Below are 24,500 nucleotides of genomic sequence, written 5' to 3'. Positions count from 1 at the left end.
GTTCGCTGCAATTCTTTCTGCAGAGAACTGCTGCAGGGTCCATTTTTAAAAARGTAATGCCCAGACTATTTGCTGGCATTTGGGTTTCCTCAAAACCACTGCACCTTCAAAGAATTCTTTTTGTGCTGTGTTTTCTGGTTGCAGAGGGGTCTGCAGGCTAAATGAGCCAAAATACAAGGGTCTTTCTTAGACTCCTACCTGGAAAAYTCTGATTTAGTCTATTCAGTGAATTTTCTGTGAGAGAATCCAGAGAACCTGTTAATCTGAAGAACAATAATACAGCCGCAGTTTAGAAGTCATTTCAACTTAATGTGCAAAGGATGCCAGCAGTAATGTTATCACACTACTCTATTTTTCTCTCCTCCTTCCATTCCCAAAGACACTAACATTTAATTGCAAACAAGTTGAGGTATAACAGACACCTGTATGACCCATTTTATTTAAGTTGCTAGATCAAGCAATGAAATGTGTAATTTTAAGTCAAAACTCTGTGGCAGTTTGAGCTGGAAACTTTACGAAAATACAAGAAAAGTTATGCCTAGCAGAGTAACTGGATACAGATACAGGAGGAAAGAGCATGGTACTGCTTTTGATGTTCCTCCAGAAACTAGCAGAGGGACTATGGACAAACTGGGTGTATCCTCTGTGCAGTAAGCAGGAATGAGAACACTAAGTACTTCCAGGCATGTTAAGGGCAACTTTCTCACACAGATGATTTTTCTCACAGCCTCAGATTAGGTTAGGTTCCAGCTTACCCTCTGGTTCTCATAACAATGCACTCTGGTTCATTACAATCTGTAAACCTCCATCAGCAGCAGAATAGAAGTGTTACTCCTATATGTGCTGCAAAACTTTGCATCCCAYGGGAAATACACTAAGTGCTTGGCAACACAGGGTTGAAGTGCTTCAGTGCTCACCTCTGCACCCGGGAGGGGGGTGCAAACACACCGTATTTGGGAAGGCAACGGAAGTACTGGACGCCGCCCACTGAACCATCGTTCTTACCATGAGGTTTGTCCAGCTCAATGCCACACCAGAATCCTGCAAGATTTAAAATAGTAAAATTGGGGATGCAGGTGAATAAAAAACAGGCTTTCCTTTGCCTAGGCAGCTGGCATTCACCCGCATCAAAAAAAAAAGTTTCTAACATAGCACATATCATATTTCTATCATATCATATTTACTGTATTTTAGTATTTAGTATTTATAGTATTTCATATACATATATACACACTTTATAAACTTCTATATATATATACACACACACACTTTTATAATACTATATTTATAGCATGTAGGTATATATATAAAACTATGTACGAAAGTACATAGGAGTATATATACATATAGTATTATAAAAGAGCTGTGCTAATTTATACATCAGAATATATAAAGATAGTTAGCATTTATATAGGTTATAAGTGTTTAAGAAAATGAATGACGTTTTAAGTAATACAGAAAAGCTAAAACATTTGATATCCATCTTGAAGCCGAATGGAAATGTTACTCAATGTAACAGTAGCTATTTGACAAAAGGAATTATGAATGAACAGTGATGAGGGTTCAAGTTTCGCCTCTTCAGYCTGCTGACCCCATGGTTTACGCCTCATCTGACATCATCAACACTAAAATTAAAGTTTTGATATTAAATCATTCCTTTCTCCATCCAGCAAATAATAATGAATACAATTTGCAAGGGTGATTATACGATACTGAGAGAAGAGTATAAGAATAGAAGTGGGCAGTAGTTCATCTCGTACAGAACACTGAATAGGCATCAAGATGTTAATAAGTTCGATCATTCATAATCTGTGATAAATTGAGCTAATTATGTAAAGGTGCTAAATTTCATACTCCATTAGTAGTCTTTATGCTATCCATCCCTGAAATATTCAGAATWTAATTCACGTCACTTGGCACTAGGGCAGTGGATATAACAGTAGCACTAATTATCGGCTCAAGAAACTCAAGAATGACAACTTATGAATTAAAAGGGTTCAGTGTGTCAGAAGTTCTCCCCTGCCTGTTTTCTGAGTTAAAGAAAGATCTGCATTGCAGCAAAATGAATAGGAAATAAAGTTTTGRCAATTTCCCAGAGCTCTGATGCATTTTAAAATAGCAATACTTAAAAATGCTACATTTTCCATAAATTACTGGTTTTGCAAATGGTGAGGAGTTGCAGTCTTTCCATTCTCATGTCTTAAAATACCATGTATTTCCTATTAAAAAAAAAAAATCCTCCTCTAACTTAAGGAAGAAAGAGAGGAGACTTAAACCATCAGTGGTTTACTGCTTTTGCACTTGCTGCAATAGAAAAACAGCCCTTTTCTCATTGTTCACTTCGTAAGCGACAACATAAAGGAAAGACTGATCACCTGACAGTGCAGAACTACAGAACTACATCACAGGCGTGTCTTAAGCAAGGTCTAACTAAACTGAGATTGGGGAAATGGGAATAACCCATCCAATAACCAATGGGAATAATATATGGTGTGTGTATATATATTTTTTTTTTTATTTATATATATATATATATATATATATATAGCATGTACTGCCATCTTGCATTCTAACTTCACAATTTTTTTTTAAATATCAGTGCCGCCAAGTGTCAAGGCAAGGTATTGACTTACATACCAATGAAGCAGACTTTATTTAAATTGGATTCGGTGCAAAAAATGCTAATCACCTTACCCAACACCAGTATTTACCACCTGTTTCTGCATTAATCTTGCAATTATAAGATCATAGGTAAGAACAGAAAATGCCCTGAAGCAATTCAGTTAGAAATAACGAGTATTCAGAAATTACAGTTTCCCTAATTTGGGATGAATGATTTCTGTTTGAAGACATGTGGATTCATTGCAATGCAGTGAGGGAAGGAGAACTAAGAGAAAAAGGAGTTTCAGGGTATTTATTTCAGGGTATCTTTTCCTCTATGCTGTGACCTAAACGTTTGTCAGCCTGAAATCAGTTAAGATTAAAATGTTCCTATTTACACTCTTAAAGGAACTAACGAGATAAAAATGAGACAGATGCACGATACGGCGGAACACAAAAATTRAGAGAGATAAGCTGAGTCAAAAAAGCTACAAAAGTTGAGAAGTAAAGCCATGTGGTCTCAATAAACTGTCTCTTTGGAGCTAAATTGAGGATTTTCAGAAAGCTTTGGAACAACACCTACAATTYTAACATTGAAATATTTCTCCTAACTGAACAACATAAATGGACAACTAAAAGCCACGTTTTAAATTATTACTTTTTCTTTGCCATTTTGCATTACAGAAAAAAAAAAAGGAAACAAGGAAGAGAGAGAACTTCAGCACAAACTAGATCTTTTTGGAGAGTGAGGAAAAAGATGGTGTTCTTGCAGTGTTCATATCTCCATGTGCAAGCTACTCAATACTGATTCTACATCACCCACCAAAAGTCTGCAACTACCTGGTGCAAACTTTGTTGTCCCGTAGAATCTAACCGTGCCTGTTCTCTGTCCCACCACCAGCACTCTGTCTCCAGGCTGAATTTCTCTCTCCTCAGAAGGATTTTTCCTTGTAGCTGGAGAAGAACAAGAGATCAAATTAATGAAATATTATCTTTAAAATTCAAGAAGGTTTTAACAGCTACAGCATCAAGTGACCCTTCAAATAGAGTATCTGCCTTTGACACAGACCACCTTTAACACTTGGCAACATGCCACCTATTCCTGCCTTGACAAAAAAAAAAATGCTTTACTTCAGCATGGTAATTATTGAACAACAGCCTTTTCTCTGAAGTTGAAAGATATAGTGACAGATTGTAACAACATATTTCTGCTTAAAGATGTTCTAAAATATTTAAAAGCTAAAAAACTTAAGTTTGTGGATTAACTACTACGCAAGTGCCTTTTTCAAACTATCTGAAATTCTTAAACAACATAAGCAGTTCTACATAGGTATTCAATACAACAGCCAAGTTTCACCTGTGAATGTACGTCTTAGTAAAATAAACAATACCAGCACTAATTTTAGATGAGGCAGAAACTGTTCTAATAACTGCTCTTTTATTGCTGCTGGTTGAGTTCCGTTTTTTGGAATAGTTGTGTTTGCCTTCTAAGGAGGTGGTAGAAGAGGAAGAGCTGCTGGATCCAAGAAAAGCTAAAAGACATAAATGGAAACAGACTTTAAGATGTCATAGTCAGGAACAAACAAACAGAAGGGAAAGTTTCTGTAAGAAACTTAGCTCCTCTTTCTAGTGGRTAGGATACAAAGTAAAAGTTTCAGAGTAAAGGATACAAAAATGGAGATTTTTTTTTTTTAAGAAGTAGTTAACATAAACATTTGTCAGGTATGACATAGATTGACCTGACTCTCAGGAATAGTTTGGAGCTTTTAGAGACCTCTGCAAGAATTATTTCTATTATTCTCTTGAAGCTCTTGTAAACAGTCCCAAGCATGTTTGTTAAAATATAAGGGATTTAATGATAAGAGATCTTATTACCTCTCTTTCAGCAGCCACCTTATTAAATTTTGATGAGAAATAGAAGGTAGGTGATAATACGTGAGTGAATTATTGCATGGATTAAAACCTACCATATTCCATTACACATGGCATTAATATTAAAATCTGYACTATAAAATAAGAATGGGAAATAGATCACTTTTATCTCCATTTGCAAACCCCGATGTCTAAGCTGTCCAGTAAGAATCATGTCCAGCTTTCCTCCTCCTTCTTCAGGTCTTTTCTCAGTTCCCTCTCTTCTCTGTCTTTTCACTCCAAGTAAGGCAAAGCTTAGAAAGACAAGTTATGTACTGTGCCTCAGTTTCTCAATGTGAAAAAATGAAGATAATACTATTTATCAGGCTTTCCAGAGTGCTGAGAGGCTTAATTCATGAGTTTTTGCAAAAGCACCTTGAGATCAACATTGATTTAGTGATAAGAGGAATTCAATATTAATGCAATTTAATCCTCCAATTTGGCAAAAAAAAAAGAATGGGAAAGAGGTTATAAGGTCACAGCAAAACTTAGGTATCTGGAGGCAGGAACACTGAAGACTAAGACACTGGCTGCGGCTGTGCTACAACAGAGAAAACACAAAATATGAAATGAATGGTGACTGAACAGGCCAAATTCAAATGCAAGTCCAAGGTATGAAACTGCATGTGTGTGTGCAGGCACCCACTGTAACTCTATACTCAGAAATCAGATCCTGAGACAGAGTTGTTAGAGGTCAGCTCACCTGCCTCTGTAGGTGAGCTCAACCAAAATGTGTGTACAATGCAGCAACACAGAAAAGTAAGCCTGTCGTGAACACACCTCATTTATGGGAAATCATGGGTAGGAGGGCAAAGAAGGGCAGAAGGGACCTTAGCAGGTCACATACTCCACTTTTCCGCCACCAGGCGCAAACAACACTCCTTGGATCATTTCTGACAGATGAACCTTTGACCTGTGCTTAAAAACCTCCTGTCACAAAAATCTTAGATTCTTCCCAACAACGTATTTCATCACATACTTTTCTATACCGTTACAGTTGGKTTTTTATCCCCAAAATAAAATCGTAGTGCAGTTTTAGCTCAAGATTTCTCTACACATGCAGAATACATTATACTTTGTTCTTGTGTTTGAAAGCTTCCTATTTTGTCCCTCAGTTTTCTATCCTAGTAACAAACTCCATTCTGAAAAAATGTCATGTAAGACAGTGCTTGAGTATTTTCCTCAACTCTCTTCCTCACAACTGCTCATTGACCAAGGATATAAAGAGATGTCTTTCTTCAAAAAGCAACTATTCAAAGTCATACTTTAAATTATTTCAGAGAAATATTTTTTACAAACACTTGCAATGTAATTTTATGGAGGAAACCTCAAAATCTTTACAGTACGCTGAAGACATCCCTGAAAGCAGGCCCTTTATGTTTTAAGTTCAGTACATAAAAACTGATGCAGCAGAAGTCACTATCCAATTCTGAAACCAGATAATTACAGAGAATGATTCATTTATAAAAAGCAGTTTAAAAAAAAAAATAGAATTTCCTTCTCATACTTGGAGCTTGCTACTATGAGTCTTCCATAATACAATGCCAAGGTTTTTAAGAGCCACTAGATCACACTACCTTATTACATAAAGCCCAAACATGCCAGCAGCAAGAGAAAATAGAAACTCCAGCAGAACATGTACATAGTTCTTCCTCAAAATATGTGCAACAGTGACTGATATAGGGCAAAAGGCATCTCAGAAACAAAGAAAACTGCGACCTTCTGTACAAATACTACAAGATAAGCTTTAGGGGCTTGTCTTTATTATTACCCCTGTATTTTTATAGAGGTGATTACCAAGGCAATATGATATGTCAAAAGTCCACACAAATTACTCCTGCTCCTAGCAAACCAATATATGTTATAAACTAACGTGCCTGGAACTTGAACACTGGCAAGCAACTGCTTTTATATCACAGATGCATGGCTGTCAAGGAGGGGACACAGCAAGAGTACTCCCCCTGTGCTCTCCAAACTTCTGCACAGGATATTAAAAAAAWAACATCAATGAGGTTACCTTTTTTTGCAGGTACAGTTTTTGCCTTGTCTGCAGTTATAAAGGTGGTTTCAGAACCACTGTCTTTTTTTAGTGTAGTAAGGCCTAGAAAAAAGGAGACAGTTAAACATACATGACCTGACTATGAAAGTCATGTATGAAAACAATTTGACAGATTTGTAAATTACTAGATAAACCAAGTCATTTCCACCTCATCACTTCACTCTCACTGTGCTTCCCACGCGACAGGTGATTGGAATCCTTAGAAAAGGCAGTAGTATATATTCGTTTATATAACACTACAATATAGCATGGACTCCTACTTGCAGTTTTTACTGATTTGAGTAAAACTACTTATCTCATCTAGACAGCAGTGCCAAAGTSTCAGCTGTTGTATTTGGATTCTCTCCCTTCTTCTCTTCACCCATTTCCTATGATGAGATCTGTGTGCATTCACCCTCACACAGCCTAGGACCCTTGATAACTACAGTATTTCTTAGACTCTGCGTAAGTGGGTAAAATGATACATCAGATTTGTTCTAGCTGAGGTTAAAACCATTGACAACTTTAAAAAGCCCAGAAGACACCACCAAACTATTAAAAAAAACCATGTGCCAAATATTAACGTTTATATTGAAATAATTTAAATTGTTCAAGTATTTACATTTATTATATATGTAATAAACAAAAACATTTACTACATGGAGTATACTATCTCCATCATACATTACGTAAAGCATTGAAGTTTTGAGACCTCTTTATTCAGGCTATAAATAACAAAGTATGTCAAACCCATACCAATGGCATAGAGCAAAAAGTCAGCTACAGACCCAGTGCTGTGTTATGCATATGAACATATGCATAACTTAACTTAATTGGTGAAAATTCATTTGTATTTCTAAGCTTTTTTTTGCTCTAACTCGAAGAAGCGTATGATTTCTCTCTGCCAATTATGAAAAAGAGAAAACTTTTTATTTACTCTATCGCTCGGCTTAATTCAGCTACAGAACTAACTAAAAAAGGTTTGCAAGTGTATTCTATTTTCAAAAGATTTTATATTCCATCCATTGAAGCATCAGATCAACAAAGTCATGTTCATGACTGATAACACAATTGTCACTTTGATCACAGTAATCCTTTTTCTAAAAACCCCCAAAAGAACCATCATCACCAATTGAATCTCATGGACTATTCAAATCCAGCAGAAACAAATCAAATTTTAAAATCTCTATATAGTATCATAAGTAAATTTTACTTTGCAGCTTACAATCGTATCTACAAAAAAGTGTATTAATTATTTTTCCAGGATGATAACAAACCAGTGTACTACAGGAATGAAATGTAAATGAAAGAACTTGAATCTGGTGACGCATATAGACACTGCAAAACAAAATTTTGCTTTATCCTCCCACTCCAGCCAGTGAATCAGCTTGACACATTAAGTCTAATGGACCTTTCAGCACAAGGACATCTTACAAATGGCAACTTGAAGCAACTTGATAGCTAGGTTTGGACGTAAGCTGTGTTGGATAGATGATGCATAACTCATGCTGATTTTTACCTGAAAGTGGTATCAAATGTTTTTAATTTACAAAGACAGTCATGAGCCTTTGTGACAGAAAAGGTGGTTTATCATTGAAGTATCCTGCACGTGCCATCTGTGACACAGGAAATGCTCCTTTCCGTTAGTTTTACAATCTCTAAARAGTTCACAACAAACTGGATTAAAGCTGAAAAATATTTAACAGGAAGATGAGTCTAGATGTGCTCCTGAGTAGTACTGTGAACAAGATAATTATTCTGAGAAGTAGCTTTTTGCAGGACATTGGTTTATAAATAGCTTAACTCTTGTGCTATTTGTAAATATACATGATTACGGCTTACTTCTCTCTCAATCTATATAGCGAAGAGTTGCATAAATCCTCTAAGATTCTGCCAAATAAATTATGCATTTATTCTGCCAGCTTGTCACGTTATTTCTATATGCTCCATATTAATGGTAAATAGTGGAACATTTTAAGGCACTTAACCAAGCTTGCTGTTAATGCATATATATCCTTTCATCCTTTAAGCTGTGCTGCTTTGGCATGAGTCATCAGAGCAGGATTCAAAAAACAAAATAAATGCTAATGTAATATATTTAATGACATTATCATTTAGCCAACCAAAGAGCCAAATGACGCCTGCTGCGCACTGTGCACGCACACAGCAGGAAAGAGTCAATACTGCAAACACCTTTCAGCCTCAACAAATGAGCAAAGATGCATCATTCTTACTATGTAAGTAGGGAACTAACAAACAGAAGGATTTAGTAATTTGAGTAAATTACTAAGCGACTGAAACAGAGCCAAGGATCAAGCATATGACTCCATTCACTAGACTGAGACCTTACTACAAGGACATCCATTTTCTTCTAATTTGTCTCTGATTTCATTCAGATAAATTAATGAACAGATAGAACACAATGAAACAAATAGTTCCTTGATTATTTTGCTAGGAAATGTATTAAACTTAATCATTTCTATACATAGTTGTACACAGGAAGTGTCTACATTTTCACTGATCTCAGTGAGATGTTTCAAGTTGCTCAGAAAGATGTTAGTAAATGAAACTACACAGTTTTAGATATTTGACATCAYGGTCAGTCTGAAGTTACTTTAAATGCTTGAGAATAAATACCACAGTGAACCTTTTTTTCCACACAGTATATAAAGACCCCTCGCAGTGCATCAGATCACCATAATTAGCATCTCTGAATAGGTCGACAGTCCCCATGCCTCAGTGTCACTCTGTCTGAGACTCAGAAAGGAGCAACACAATTTCAGCAGAACTGGTCACGTTCGGATGCGAGCAGAGGTACCTGCTCATGCAGGGCTCCCAAGAAAGGCAGGAACTGGCAGAGTCAGCCAGCCTGTACAGCAAGCAACATAAAACAGGAAATTCAGGCCGCAAGGAGGCTGCTTCTGTGAAGCACTAAAACAACTACAGCATCCTAGCAGTAACAATTTAAAGGTTAGTTAATGTCCGCTAATGAGAACATTCAGTTTCTAAGTTCTCATACCAAGTGATGAACTCATTACAAGTAAGTGTTTTAATATCAAGATTTACAGGGCTGGTCCTAATTCCTGAGGAATCTCTCCTCAGGAGGAGGTATAGAGGTATATCTCTATCCTCTCTCAACATACAACAAAACACTCACCAGAATTCACTCTAGAAGTTATGTGCGTCACATCTATTTTCTTGGATTTAACCAAAGGTGAAGATCGCATAGAAGAACTTCGTACAGAGCTTTTTTTGTGATCAGAAGCCTTGCTTATTTTAGAAAGAGGTGCAAAGATACCTGCAGAGAAAATGACAAGGGCCAGAAAAGAACAAGGGACAATATTAACATGACAAAACTTTGGCTACCATCTCTTAGATCAAATAAACTTGGTATTTTTTCAGCCACGGCTGTAGCTGTTGAGCTCCCAGAGCACAGGCGATGTAAAAAGTTCTAGCTCAAATGCATTACGGAAACCAAAAGGTATACGAAACAACTGGACCAAAGTAACTCAGAAAGTTTAGTAAGACTGTCTATACACTCTCCTTTTAACACCCATGGTAGCATTCAGTCTCCACTGTCGCAAAACACAAGACCTTGTGTATCACGAGTGTAATGAAATATCAGTGAAAATGATGTATAAATCTCAGTTTTATAACCAAAAATAACCAGATAAAATTCTCCTAAAGTGCAAGCTTAAAATTAAAAAGCAGCTATACACATGAATCTCTCTTTAAAAGAAGGCAAAGCAAGTAAAGAAACACTGCCRTTACTGTTACAACAAAAACATAGCTTCAATGATACAGAGAGTAAAACAGTTTCAAGGAATTGCCTTAAGTTTTGGCTGGTTGGTTAGTGTTTTTCTGAACAGCCAAAGAATTAGAAAGAGTTGAAAGAATTAATAAAAAAAATTAAGCACTACCAAGTACTTATTCTTCCAATAGGATCGTATCTTTTAATACATTTTTTTTTAATTCAGAGTATAATAAAAAATTAAAGACTTTGAAAAAATACAAAGCTTATACCGCGTTTTGGCGCACACTTGAAGTACTGGACTTTTCCAACACTCCCATTGTTCTTCCCTTCCGGTTCATCCAGTTCTATGCCAGCCCACTGGCCACTGGCAAACTCAGTTGTGCCACAAAATCTTAATGTACCAACCTAAAGTAAAAAGCATCAACACAGAATGACTTTGTTAAATAAGTCATTGATCATATGAATGCTGCAGAAATTATGAAGACAAGTTACCTCCAAGARCAGAACGAGAAAAGCAAATAAAACAACCTCCTGATTACTGACCTTCCTTTCTTTCCATGCCAGCTAATGCTTTTTGCAAGACAGACTAGCCCTTTTGGGTAATTTTATATTGAGCAAAGCAGTAGTTATTGACAGTTTTCGTAACAGACAAGAATTAGACAGCAAGCACCACTGTACAATACAACTTCAAATCAGCAAAGTACAGCACCGTATATATGCTTAACCTTAAGCTTTATTTTCACTGTCTTTTATGAGATCAATGACAACATCTTGCTAAATTGGAAACTCTATAGAATAAACACTAGATTTAAAACTCCATAAATAATATTTATATACACACACACACATATATAGATGCACACATAGCACAGAGGTTAAAGAGCAAGTCTTCGCTGAAGGCTTATGAAGTTTTTATGTTATGAAACTTTTTCAAATAGAACCTTTAATCTTTCATTCTCTCCTTATAATTACACAAAATTCAACAAATGTTTTATACATGTTGTTGCTGCTTTCATATACATTGTGTTGGCTCAGAACAGGTAAGTAAACTGAGAAGTTCAGGACAGACCAGTCTTGCTGGTGGACCTCAGTCTCCACAACTGTACATTACAAGATCGCTTCATTTCAACCAAAGATGGGAGAAATAGGCATTTAAAACCGACTTAAATTAATATTTTCTGTTTTTTAAATAAATTTTCCTAACAAAAGCTTTTCATCTTTCAGTTACTCAATCTTCACTCATTTGACCTTAATACTATTAGTTCATTTCTTAGTACAATTTCACTGTCTAATCCACCCTTTAGAAAAAGAATAAGCAGACAGGAGACTTTTTTTTTTTTTTTTTTTTTATAATACAAAACCCTTCAAGCTACGATTTCTTTGAGCTACACTTTCTTAATGCTTTCTAAAGAAATAAGTATGACCCAGCACCTACTTTTCTGTTACTCTGAAGATGTCCTTTAGGCTCACTTGCTACAGGCAGTGCATTACATTGATCCCTAGCCAGGCTCCTTGGTTACTAAGCCACAGACAGAAACCAGCCTGTGGCACTCCAGCACCACCCCAGGACCAAAGGGACTGGGCCAGCAGATACCTGAAACTGGAGGAGGAGACTGGAAACCTGGGGCTCCAAACTCCTCTACTCCTTTCTTTCAAAAGTCACTAAAATTCTCTATCACATCTAGGACATGGTAAGCATGGTAGAAACCAGAACAAAGTTTTCTCCCAGCTACTGGTGTCCCCGCAACCCCATTTCACTGAGTCTTCATTCAGATAACGTATAATTTAGCATAGTAGGAGCAAACGAAGCTGAGCAACCCCAAATCATGTGCATACAACACCCCTGCCCATATAGCTTTCTGCAAGTAGAAAAAAAAACTAGAACAACAGCTGAAGCAGGAAGCTAAAGTACAACCCAGCTCCACTTTCCCTCTAGCACCTACTGCCCTTCTTTCATTCCAGCTGCCTTAAAGTTGTATGGTAGGAGCCTGTAGAAGCAGGAGAAAGTGTCCATAAACCKCACTCAGTGCTGCTGTTCTGGTGCCCTCCTTCAAGGTTCTGTATTCTCCGGAAGTGAGAAATGCACCAAGGTGAAGAACTTGGTACCATTTTGATCATCCCGTTCTTGTTTTTCCTTCACTGACACACAGCAAGCATCAAAAATATGAAGATAAATAAAGGCTCTTTCTTGGAGGAAAAAATACACAAAGGACTAATTTCTTCCCTTTCTTGCTATAAAGCCTTTATTAACTCCTCTTATCAGCTCCTCTTGTTTTCAGTGTGCAATGACTTCTGCAAAGGAAACCTCTATGGACACATTACTGTCTTCAAAGAGCAGTTTTCTATACATTCCAGTTAACATGCCTGCACATAGCAAGTGATTCCTTCCCTTTTCCTGTCCCTGTTTGAACGAACACACCAAACAACAATACATCTGGAGGTTGCTTTGGACTCTCAGGGGAGTTCACTTTGTTTGCGGTAAGTACAAACCTGAAGCTATATTAGAAAAAATGCTTAGAAATATACAGTGTTACTCAAACATTAAATTTTGCTCACAAATGCCTTTCATACTTGCCAGAAATCTATCTGAAGTCTTCAAGAAGAAAAATACTAGCACTTTTAAAACATTTCAAAACATGCTTTCAAAGCAAATAAAACGTATGAATACTCATTGTAATAAAACCAACTTAACATTTTTCAAATACACCTTAAAAGACAGCTTCTTAAAAGCTATTTGAATTTGAACTAGACCTGTATTAACACCTCTGCAGAACCATATAACAATCCCTTTGGCACAGCGCTGCTTCAAAGATTTCAGCTGCATTGCGCCAGTGAAATTGGGTTACCACAGGCTAAGCAGGATTAAGCATTTTCTTTTACAGCCTTCTGGAAACACACAAGGGCAATTCACAAATGCATACTTGAAGGATGAAAACTGGGCAACCCATAAGGTCATCTGTAAATTTTACCATCATTTTCCAATGATACCCAAAACGTTAACAAAAACCAAGCCCATATTTGTGTATTGTAATAGGTTGTTAAAAAAATATTTGCAGAACAAAATGCCAATGCCAATTTTACCTGCCAAAAGCTTTTTATAGTAGTCAAAGACTTTAACATATAACTGTTCTTACTCTAAGGCTTTTTGCAACCAAATCCTTACTGCCCTCCAGAAAGTGCTTTAGACCTTCCATGTTAAATATGTATCCAATAAATAAATGTACTACCCATGAATTATGAGGGCAGCATCAGTATACTCATCATACCTTCTGTCCTGCAATAACAACACGGTCTCCCAGTTTGAGGCCAAGCGATAGAAGCATGGCCTTGCCTGTGAGGTGATCGTAGTTTGGAATCATGGCCTTTGAGATGTCACACGAGAGGGGCACTGCATCCAGCAATATCTGCTTGATTTCTTTCGCACTGGCTGCTGCATCAGCCATTTCCAGTGGCATATCGACCGGATCAGGAACCACATCTGCTGGGATCTGCCCCTTGTCATTCTGTAAAAATGTAACACAGGATAGGATTTAATGCTGTGATGACACAAACACAATAACCAAAAAAAAAAAAAAAAAAAAAAAATCTTCACTGAATATTTTCCATAGAACATAAAAAAATATAAAAACCACCTTTTCCCACTGTGCATAGTTTAAACTTCAGTGACACTTATTCCAAAAGCAAGATATATTTTTATTAATACATATAGCATGTATAGAACATACAAATAAAGATGGTTTATCAAATAGATGTTTGAATAAAGTCRTTCATGTTTATATAGATACAGAATATTCCATGAGAATGATTTCCAGGAGTATGAGGAGTCCTTAGTTTCCAAACCCTTGCCCCTTCCATAGAGGCTGCAGAGGTCTGACTGGCTGGGAGTTAAATTTAACTCAAGCGCAATCACACACGCAGCAAATCCACTGTTTGACTGTCCAGCTGTCCCAGTGGCAAGTCCCACTTACACCTTTGCTGGTGAAAGCCTTAGTCAAGGTCTGCCAATTTTCACAAGGTCTGTGGAAACATAATTATCTCAAACTCTTCCAAATTTGTCTGAATTGTCCAACTGTATTTGAAAATAGCCCAAAAAAGAGTGAATGACAAACAACACTTTAATACATGTTTTGTTTACTTATAAACAGACCTTTCTGGGTCCTCTATAAGATCCCCTTGGTCTGTCTTGGAAAGTTGTAATCCCCATTCAGCACTTTTACTCTGAAGTCCCTCAAATAAGCAACCTACATACACTGCTTCTGGTCAGAGTTTTATTGCAGTATTGAAGATTTAAACATCTATCATTCTTTACAAATATACGGCCGTTCTATAAGCAAAAGGACAGCCTCATTTGAGTGAGTGTACTTTAAAAACAGGACATGGCTGGGTTAAGGTTGTGTGGGGTGTTTGTTATCGAGCCTGCAATCATCACCRCAGCTATGATTTATGTCAGACCAGTCCTGCAAACCTTAGGGTTAAAACAAGGCAGGGGGTAGAGCAAAGGCAAAAAGAAATAGACAGGAGTGGACACTGGTACAGGACTGCTATTTTCAATGGCAGGAGCACCTTAATGCTACATCTCAACATCTGTGAAACCACAATGCAGTATTGCCTGGAATAAGAGGCAATTTACACAAAAGTCTTCCCTGAACAGCATACAGAAGTGGTTGAAACATATCTTCCAGAAAATTTCACTTCATCACTTGTATATAAAAGCTTTTAAATACCATGAAAGCAATTATAATTTCTCATTAAAAAGACTGAATTTGAAACAAAGAACTGGGATACTGCCTAACGCCACAAAATCCACACAAGATTTGTGACTAGACACATACAGCAGCACTATATACTACAYCTCAGACTCATCACTTGGTTAGTGAGCAGAGCAGTTAATGTTTCTTCATTATAAATTATTTACACTAACACTGAGATTGCCACTGCATTTCTGAAAGTCAAAGAGTGCACTCCTGCATTTCTAAAAGGTCCACTTCTGTGCTGCAGGATACGAAAGAGTATTAACAATTGAAAGTTCAGGTAAGATCTGAAGGAGCATCTTGACAGCTATTTTAATCAAATCAGCTGGATCATGACAGGAAAATACAAACATTAACAGAAAAATATGGCACAGCAGACAAAATTAACCACTACAAATCACAAATAAATTTTCAGAGAAATACTTCTTTTGCTAGCCAAAACTCTGGAGAGACTGTTCCACTCCTCCAGTTGTTCCTTCCCAGATAATCAAATCAATTAACTATTAGCCTTTTGCTGCATCTGCAATCTAACACCTTACCCTAAAGGCAGGATTTGCTCCATGTTCCAGTAAACACTTGACAGATCCTGTACAAAGGTTAAAAGCAGCAATATGCAAAGCTGTTCCAAAATCAAAGTCACTGCAGGTAGCATCCACATCTGCAATTAAACAGGATATGCGAGGGATGTAAATCTGTTACTTGAAAGTTTCACCCTATTCCTTCACAGGACATTTAGACTTGTATTTTATGTTAATGTTTATGCAGAGACACCAATAATTATGAACTCAATGTAGATAAGAAGTGATTACACCTCTGCTTTATACTACCTTTATTACTAATGGCCAAGAATGAACTGATTTCAATTTTTTAAATTACTATTTTCAAAAAACTATACTGAAAAGGGTCTTGGACTGATGATTTGGAAATGCAGTACTGCATCTGACAGAAACAACATATTATACATTTCCACTGGTTGGTACGTTTCCCCAAAATACGCTTCAGCCTACTATAAAGTAACTGTCCAGGATACCAGTTTTAATATGTGTTTTGACTTGGGCTCCTTTCCTGAACCAAACAAGAGAGACGTCAGTTCAAGTCAATTATGTATATGGCTATTCACTAAAAATGACAACTGATTTCATAGATAAACCAAAAGCCTACAAACATTAGCAATAACGTTCTAATCCAAATTCCAGTTCAAACTTCCCACTTTTGGGTTGCTCCTAGCATTTATCAGTTACAGTCTCTGTCTGAAAAAGAAACTATACCTTTTCACATGTCATAAACAATGTATATTCTTTATCAACAATCTAACATAGTTATACTGGCATAGAAGATATACTTCTGTATAGATCAGCTTCATATATACTGATAAAGACAACGAGTGGATTTAAAAAGATTGAAGATAACAAAGTTCAGATCAAGTTTTGACAGTTTTCCAATGGTACCAGTATGAGCACCAATTTAGTAATTGTAGAATGAATTGGCTCATAAACGATAAAAGACCACATTCACGTGACGCTATCACTACCTCAGCTATAAATGCAGAAAATCCCTTTCTATATAAAACATCAAAAAACCATTAGCCTTTAAAACTCAGTAGAAGCCATATAATGTTATACACTGACATTTCCATATTCAATAAGGCCATCAACTAAGTATTTTCTATGCATGTGTGAACCAATTTACAGAAATATTGACAAGAAACTAACATCAGATACTGAGTCAGCAGCACTACATGTACCTCATTACCCTTTATTTTTAAAAAATCACTGATGTCTTTATAGAGTTTTATAATTAGATTACTGTGACTTCCTCAGATTTGCACGCTTCATGCTTGGAGTATTTGAACACTACTGTCTATAGCATTTTTCTGCAACTAAGTTGCATAATACAGGTGACAGAAACATGTATAGATGAAATGCTAAATTTAGCATCTTAGTGAGGTGACCAATTTAACCGTGTTAAGCGAATAACTATCTCCAAGCTATCTATGGGGAACTTAATACGTAGCATTAGTTTTTCATTTTCAGTTTCATTTCATTTTCATATGGTTACAATCAAAGTCAATAGTACCGGGCAATATTTTTCATTCCACAACGTTCATTTTTTCTTTTTAAAAACACCCAAAAACAAGTTCAAATTCTTCATTCTCTAACAATTCTAACAACTGAGAAATAATTCTGACCAAAAAGACTGTAACCACAGAACTCTGTATAGGAGATAGTTAAACAATATATCAAAAGGAAAGAATTGCAGTATAGCTGTTTGATGATGGGTGTCTCTGAGTCAGTAAATCACTGGCTCACAAGTTACACATTCATTAACACCTATTTTTCATTAACAACTATTTTTCTACAGATCAGTAGGGACTCACCCAAGTTGTACTTGCCTTCTCTGCATTTTTTCCCTGCTCTGCAAACTGCCTGTTTGAAGTGCGTTCACTACAAAAATTCAGACTAAGATAAAATGTACTAATAACGATAATGAAAAGAGTAAGAAATTAGAAATTATTTATCTACAGTAGATAAACCGTACCCTTGAAGACCACCACACAACAACTTGGGGTCAACAGAAGATCAATAATATAGCCCACTGCACGAAACAATGGTAACAATGCCTACCTTTTGGCTTTGCATTTTTCAAAATAACACTAATAAGTTCTGGAACATCAAAGTAAGCAGCATAATGCAAAGCATTCATATTTGTCCAGCGGCTGCGCAAACTACTATCAGCACCCAAGTCAATAAGCTGTGTGGCAAATTTTACAGCAGTTTCAACATCACCTGCAAAGCAAATTTTGTAATGCATGCATTAGAGATTCATTTAAATAATTACAAAAAATATGCACATGCTTATGTGTTACATACAATGCATTTTAAACCTTAAAAAGCCTAGAGCAAACCAATTACTGTAAAATAGCTTTGCTTTTAGGATTAGGATAAAAAATCTTTGCCTTTTATCATAAAGAGCTGGAATCTCTACTACATTACAGAACATTACCTAATTACTTCTAATGTAAGTAACTGACCACCCATAAAAAGACAAGGATATTAGTACTCAAAACAGGAGGAAAAGAAATCCATAGTGCTAAAGTTTATTTTAACAGAAAATCTTTCACTACCAACAAAGTAACTAACTTCAGGACGAATAAAAAGAACATGCAGTCATCTAAAGGTTCTAATTTCGTGGACCTAAGAAAACTTCAGATTTCCTTAGGCTCAATTCACAATTAGTACCTTAGTCTGAAACAGCTTTTGCTACAATAAATATATTTTTAAGCTAGTAATACTGCTTGCAACGTTAATACTAGTAACTCACTATTCTTTCCAGTTGCAGCCCTATCTACTCGTGTTACAATCCTAACACTGCTAAAGTTCTGTATATTCCTTTCTGTTAGTTACCGAGTCAGAATCATATACTTAAAAAAAAAAAAAAAAAACACACCACTGTAAGAAAAATATCTGTAGTAGTGAGTTACCTCTGTGAATTAAACAGGGCATATGAATTGACATCTGTACTTACCAATGCCATGAGCCCCTGATTTGCAAGTGTAATGCAAGAGAGTCATATCAGTCAGTCCATCTCTGTCATTCACATTGCAACCTCTTTTAATGATCTGTGGTGAACAACAACAATCATAATTTAGTTCTATGATATTTCTGACACAGCCATTATTCAGCAAGTTATTGCATCTATACACATGGATTTGTCTGAATGGCTATAAAAAATTTTATAAATTTGAACTACTGTTCTTAAGATCAGGCAGGTTTCACTGTAACTTTGTGAACTATAATTTTACAATTGTTAAGTGAAAATCAAAATACCAAGATGGCGGGCATCAGGCAAATAATTGCTCTCAGAAGAAACAACCTGTCTTTACCTGATACTCAAGTGTTCTGAACTTCTGTTGGTGGTCTTCATGTTTCCAAATGAAAACAAAGTATTTGGAATACAAGATGCTGATTAGTAGCTACATGCAAAGAGACAAAAACAGTATCTGCATTTATGATCAATTCTGGTTTTGAATAAATTGTTTGTGGGTTTTTTTGTTTTTTTTGTTTTTTTTTTTAGTCATTATCACTATTATATCTTTAACACTGAAAGCTCTCAAGGATCTTCATTTATTCCTCACCTCATTCCCAATAATGTCAATGTTCTGCTGGACCTGCGGTACCCACTGCCTTAAGATGGCAAACAGTTCAGAAACTGATGTTTTGGGGTTAAAAAGTATTTCTTGGCATGCTGCATCATTGGGATCAAAAAAGGAAAACTCTGTGGGGAAAAAAAAAAAAGAAAATTATTTTAAGTGCAAATATAAGAACATATCTGCTTTTCAATCTTAGAGTCAAAGAATAGGAGAGATTCACTTTACTATGATGATCACACTGGAAATTTAAGATCTCTGATCCAGGTAACGTTAACATCTATCTGGTCTCTTTTCCCTCTTACATTGTCTCTCTTACACTTGGAAAAAGTTCTGCATCAGCAACCAGTATAACATTACTGCAAAGCCAATTTAAAGCTTAGAATGAAACAGGAGGACTTCTTCTCTGATAATTGGCATAAATTTTGATTTGCATCTCAATTGTAAAAAGTCAAATTCAGCAAAAACTCATCTCCCTGCACTACACAATGTGGGCTTCTTAACCTAATTGCCATGCACTGACACACATCTCCTAATTTCTTAACTAAAGTTTAATCTCTGCCAGGACCTCAGTTTACTGCACAATCAAAGCTATGAAGGAAATCCACTAGCAGTCAACAAGATTAATGGTCGGACATGGCATGCATGATTATTATTCTGCCAGAAAGCTTTGAGCTTACTCATGCAAACCTCAAACCATACCAGAAAACAACTCTACAAGATTGTTACAATCAGCAAGTGATAGGGAAAAAAAAAAAAAAAAAAGAGGAATGTATTAATAACAGCTATTTGGTAGAAGTTAAAACTCAACAGATGAAATGTGATACATGCAGATATCACAACACTGTTTAAAGGAGGATAAAAGGAAAACTTTTCTCGTGGATAAGAAATCAGAATGGAATAAATTATGAAAGACAGAATAGGACAGAAGGATAAATACAGGTGTACTAAAAACATATCACTTGGAACTCAAAGTTCCCAAACTCACACTATCTCATCAAATAGGTCTCAGAAGCATAGTCTACCAAAGACAGACCATAATGTATCTATGTCTTCTTAAAATGGGAAAAACAGACATAGAAAAAGTGTTTTTTAAAGGTGTCTAGACACCATTGACATCATCCATAATATTCACAGGCATTGTAATTTTAGCAATTACTAAAATCCTTAGCACAGAGACATTACACAGTTTAAACACTGCAAGCATCAAGAGAAACAGTATAACTATTCTTATAAGAGATTTTAATGTAATGTAGATACCTACCTACATTTAACTGTTGCTATTTTACAGCATTTTCTCTTAACGCAATATGTATTTCTACATTGAGATATAAACAATCTACAAACATCTGACCATATACACAGACGAAATAGAAAGAGGAAAAATGATAATTAAAAATGTACACAGTAAGCAAACTATAAAAGTATAAGGARGAGGGTTCTTCATGTTGAACTTCATTTAAAGACATGTTAGAGAATCCATTCAACAAGCAATAAAATTTGGAATAAAGTAAGAGCTTGGAACTTTCCTTTAAAAGTATTACTCAAGTTCATTGTCTGTTAAGGTAGTTTCACAAATTCATTTTCTGTTAAAGAACATACCACAGTCTGAAGGCATTGGTGCTGCAGCAACTGAAAAAGTAACAGATGATTCTGAGCTTGGAAATACAAATGGATCTCTTTCAATGAGGGAATCTCCTTCTAAGGAAGGTTCTGGGAGATCCTCTATGGTCATCTTCCAGAAAACCACTTAAATAAGAGAAAAAAAGGAATAATTATAAGCTAATAAATATTATAAATAATATATTTAAATGTTATAAATACCATGAACTAATTCTAATAGGACATAAATGTGCAAAGTTTAAATTTCTCCTTTAATAAGTATGCAAAACATAAGCAGATTCCCTTAATAAGCATGTAATATATTCACAAATTATTTAAATGCATTTGGCAGCAAAAGCTAATGATATTGAGCATGGCATCAAGGATATCTAACTCRCAGTTTTGACTTTACCACTCATTTTGCATGTTATTAATGGAAAACATGAAATTTTGTCCAAGCGCAAAAACTGCAAGATGAGGAAAACAATGTGACGAACAGAAGGCACACAGTGATAGTTTTGCACCTGTGTGAAAGCATRAAGCATCAACTACTTCCTCATATTTCCTTTCCTTCACTGTGAACAGAAAAACTCACGCCACCAACTACTGCCTTCTCTTCTCAAATTCTCATCACGTTGATCTTCCCACACAAAGCTGCAAACAGTTCATCACTGCGTGATTCATTCCTGAACTCATGATTCTGTATCAGCTCCTTTCCCAACCTCTCCCTGCTACATTTTAAAATAGTGTACTTACCACAGTGTTGTAACCTCCACCCTAGTGTTTCCAGTCAACTTGTCCAGGCCTTGCAGCAGTCTAGTTGAGAAAACACAAATTAAAGAGTCATTTTATAGCCACATTTTCTAACAACCAGGCCATGTTACGTTCCAGTTGAAGTTTCTATACTAGGATCAGAGGAGAGCTGGCTACCACTTGTATGAGAAGGTATCTACGTGAGCAAATTCAGTACAAAAGAGAATGGGATGCTATCTTAATTAAAACTGACATTACTGAATTACCACTGTCTATACCTCGCAGATGAAAAATTAAATTCTGTAACTTTAACTTTCATGATTACATATGCCATTCTCAGAGTAAAAGCAGTGTTTYTACGAAACATGATAAATTTATATTTTGAATATTACTACATAGTGYTCAACTCAGTAAATTGTCTGCCTGATAGAGAAAAAAAATATGGAGTTTCAAGGCATGTTTGTTTTTATTAAATTTAATCCACACACAGCAAGTGAACAGYAAAAAAGAATAAGTAGCCTTTTTCTAAGACTTATTTTGTTATATATATCATACTTGCATAAAGATATTTCAACAGACTTGTTATATTTCCTAAATAATTGCCACGTTATTTTGGAACCTCACACAGTCTATGTGCTAAAATAAAAAAGAAAAAAAAATAAATAAATAAATAAAAAGACATGTTAACAATGGATTAGGGRCGTTAATCTTAAATAAGTAAATAAAACACTCCTCTCCTTCTACATCATGCACAGTTCATGCTCAGCTTAGGAAAGAGATCTAGATGCAAAAGGGMTGCATTTTTCCATGTCGCTTATTTCCTCAGTTTGCTGCACTATACAATGCATGTGCTGGCACAACAAGGAGGATATCACTGTGGAAGGACTGGACTATTTCTTCCCACACCCTAAACAAGTTACCCTGGTTTAGGCATCCTCACATCCAGTATGGTCAATAGCATCACTAATTATTTCAATTACCATTTTCATCCAGTAAGGACAAGTTAATTTATATTTTCAATGACTTTATAATAACCATAAAACAACAAAACAGCAATGACTTTCTTTTATCGTATATGGTTTAGCAGACTACTAAATCACTAATTTTCTCTCTTTTTTAGGGTATCATTTGTTACAGTTCAGTAATGCCATGCTTTGTCTACAGCCCTACAACAGTGAAGAAACAAAAACAAACAAACAAACAAAAAAAAAAAAAATCAATGAAACGCAGTCAGACCTTACTAAGCAAATAGAAAACAGGAAGATGGGTGACTTGTAAGGTAAGACCATGAAGAGTTTTGGGGATTAGAAATTTAGAGCAGGACATCCGAAAATTAAGACAAAAAAAGACAATTGTGGACAGAGTAGTGGACTAAACAAATGTATCCATCCTTTTGCGAGGATCCAGGACATCATTTATTTTGTAGACCCAGAGAGGGGAAAACAATTTGTCCTGCAAATGAAAAGAACTCAACACAAAAACGAAACCAATCAGGCTATTGGGTAGGTGACATGAAGACCCAAGTGCCATGACAAATCTGTCTACCCACCACTGCAAAGCATGGCAACAAATATTTACACGAGTGCCATTACCTCCTGACTCAAACTAGAACACCCACATAGCATGAAATTTTAACTGGGATCTAGAAATAYATGAACATATTACGACACAGTACCAAAGTACACAGTGTCAATGCAACCACAAGTTCTGCACCCACAACTACCCCAGACATGGCAAACTCAAATACAGGAACACTGCAACCTGTTCATGTGATGCAAACACACCTGAAAAGGCTGAAAACAGATTCAAAGAAAAGGAAAGATAAGGCAAAAATACAGCTGTCTCAGGTATTAATAACGCCTGTATAACATTGATGTAGCAGACAAGACTTAATGGAAGGGAATGTCTGTATCTTCCAAAAGAACTTCCAAAAGAGTCACAGACAACGTTAGCAGGCAGGATCTGATGTGTAAGGGTATCGTAGGAAACAGTAAGAGAAATCTAATGACTGAAGTGACAGAGTTTTCCTTTCCATAGCAACACCAAGCTACAGTACCACTAAGTTTACAGTACTCGCTGCGACACAGTAATACTTACTATTTGCCAGCCATGCGTTGCTGTAACTGAATGCAGTCTGAAAGTAAAAAAAAGAATTATTACTGAAAAATATTAAGAAAATCTGAAGGAGTCATCAGAGGCACAGGCACTCACACTGACTAGACTAAAGATCAAGCACAGTTTTCCCAAGATCCACACGTTATACAGAACATCAATGGAACCTCTATGCACTAAAAAAAAGTTGATCTTACAATAAGAGATACATTAAAAAAACAGGTATTGTAATTTGAAATTTTATGTTAAAACCTAAATACCTTTTTTTCCCTTCAACAAAGAGGTTGATCAGTAGCTCAAAAAGGTTAATGGAGCTTAAGAAATAAAACCCAATATCGTTAGAACTTCAATGGGAGAACTTGTCATCAATGTGACGTTATTTTTGACAAAAACACGTTTAACGGGTATATGATCCTCCATCTAAGATTTAAAAATTTACAAGTGAGAAGGAACAAGACTTCTACATATCAACTACTTGTTCTGAAAGTCATGTGAACATAGCCACACTCGGGTTTCTTGACTAGAGCATGGAGCCTTCTCGTAACTCAGCAACGTTTTGAGTTTTTTATTAAAAGAGTCTTGATTTCAGAGGGGTCACCAGGGCCTGCGTTAATTTAAATCTTCCTTCACCCCCYATCCTGACGTGGAAGCAAAGGCAGCAAAGCAAGCAACGGCATGCGGCTTCCCAGCATGAAAGCCAGGGAGGCCCAGCATGGCACTAGGCTCCAGCAGCTGCCTCCGAGTGCCGTGCCGGGCTCGGGGCACTGCAGGAAGGTGAAATCGGCTGGCCCCAAAGCGGGGACTCCGCTGTCACTGCAGGAGGGTGAAATC

General features: G+C 36.2%; 1 protein-coding gene across 2 annotated transcripts in view; it reads right to left on the bottom strand.

The window, feature by feature from the left end:
* The window catches only part of CLIP4 (CAP-Gly domain containing linker protein family member 4), a 49,111-nt gene that overhangs the window by 1,595 nt on the left and 23,016 nt on the right, over positions 1 to 24,500 (bottom strand). For both annotated transcript variants that reach the window (XM_026048106.1, XM_026048107.1), the window contains 15 exons: positions 23,655 to 23,691; positions 21,561 to 21,620; positions 20,805 to 20,951; positions 19,191 to 19,330; positions 18,581 to 18,674; positions 17,680 to 17,841; positions 15,595 to 15,713; positions 13,571 to 13,807; positions 10,574 to 10,709; positions 9,708 to 9,848; positions 6,530 to 6,613; positions 3,993 to 4,133; positions 3,442 to 3,555; positions 918 to 1,041; positions 199 to 263 (listed from right to left, as the gene is read on the bottom strand). In XM_026048106.1, coding sequence (XP_025903891.1) covers positions 199 to 263; positions 918 to 1,041; positions 3,442 to 3,555; positions 3,993 to 4,133; positions 6,530 to 6,613; positions 9,708 to 9,848; positions 10,574 to 10,709; positions 13,571 to 13,807; positions 15,595 to 15,713; positions 17,680 to 17,841; positions 18,581 to 18,674; positions 19,191 to 19,330; positions 20,805 to 20,937 — 1,690 coding nt within the window. In that variant the 5' untranslated portion in view covers positions 20,938 to 20,951; positions 21,561 to 21,620; positions 23,655 to 23,691. The remainder of the gene's footprint in view (positions 1 to 198; positions 264 to 917; positions 1,042 to 3,441; positions 3,556 to 3,992; positions 4,134 to 6,529; positions 6,614 to 9,707; positions 9,849 to 10,573; positions 10,710 to 13,570; positions 13,808 to 15,594; positions 15,714 to 17,679; positions 17,842 to 18,580; positions 18,675 to 19,190; positions 19,331 to 20,804; positions 20,952 to 21,560; positions 21,621 to 23,654; positions 23,692 to 24,500) is intronic.

This window comes from Nothoprocta perdicaria, unplaced genomic scaffold, assembly GCF_003342845.1.
Source record: "Nothoprocta perdicaria isolate Ctin4 unplaced genomic scaffold, notPer1 scaffold_51, whole genome shotgun sequence".
Lineage (NCBI taxonomy): Eukaryota > Metazoa > Chordata > Aves > Tinamiformes > Tinamidae > Nothoprocta > Nothoprocta perdicaria.
This window is presented reverse-complemented; position numbering and strand designations above follow the sequence as displayed.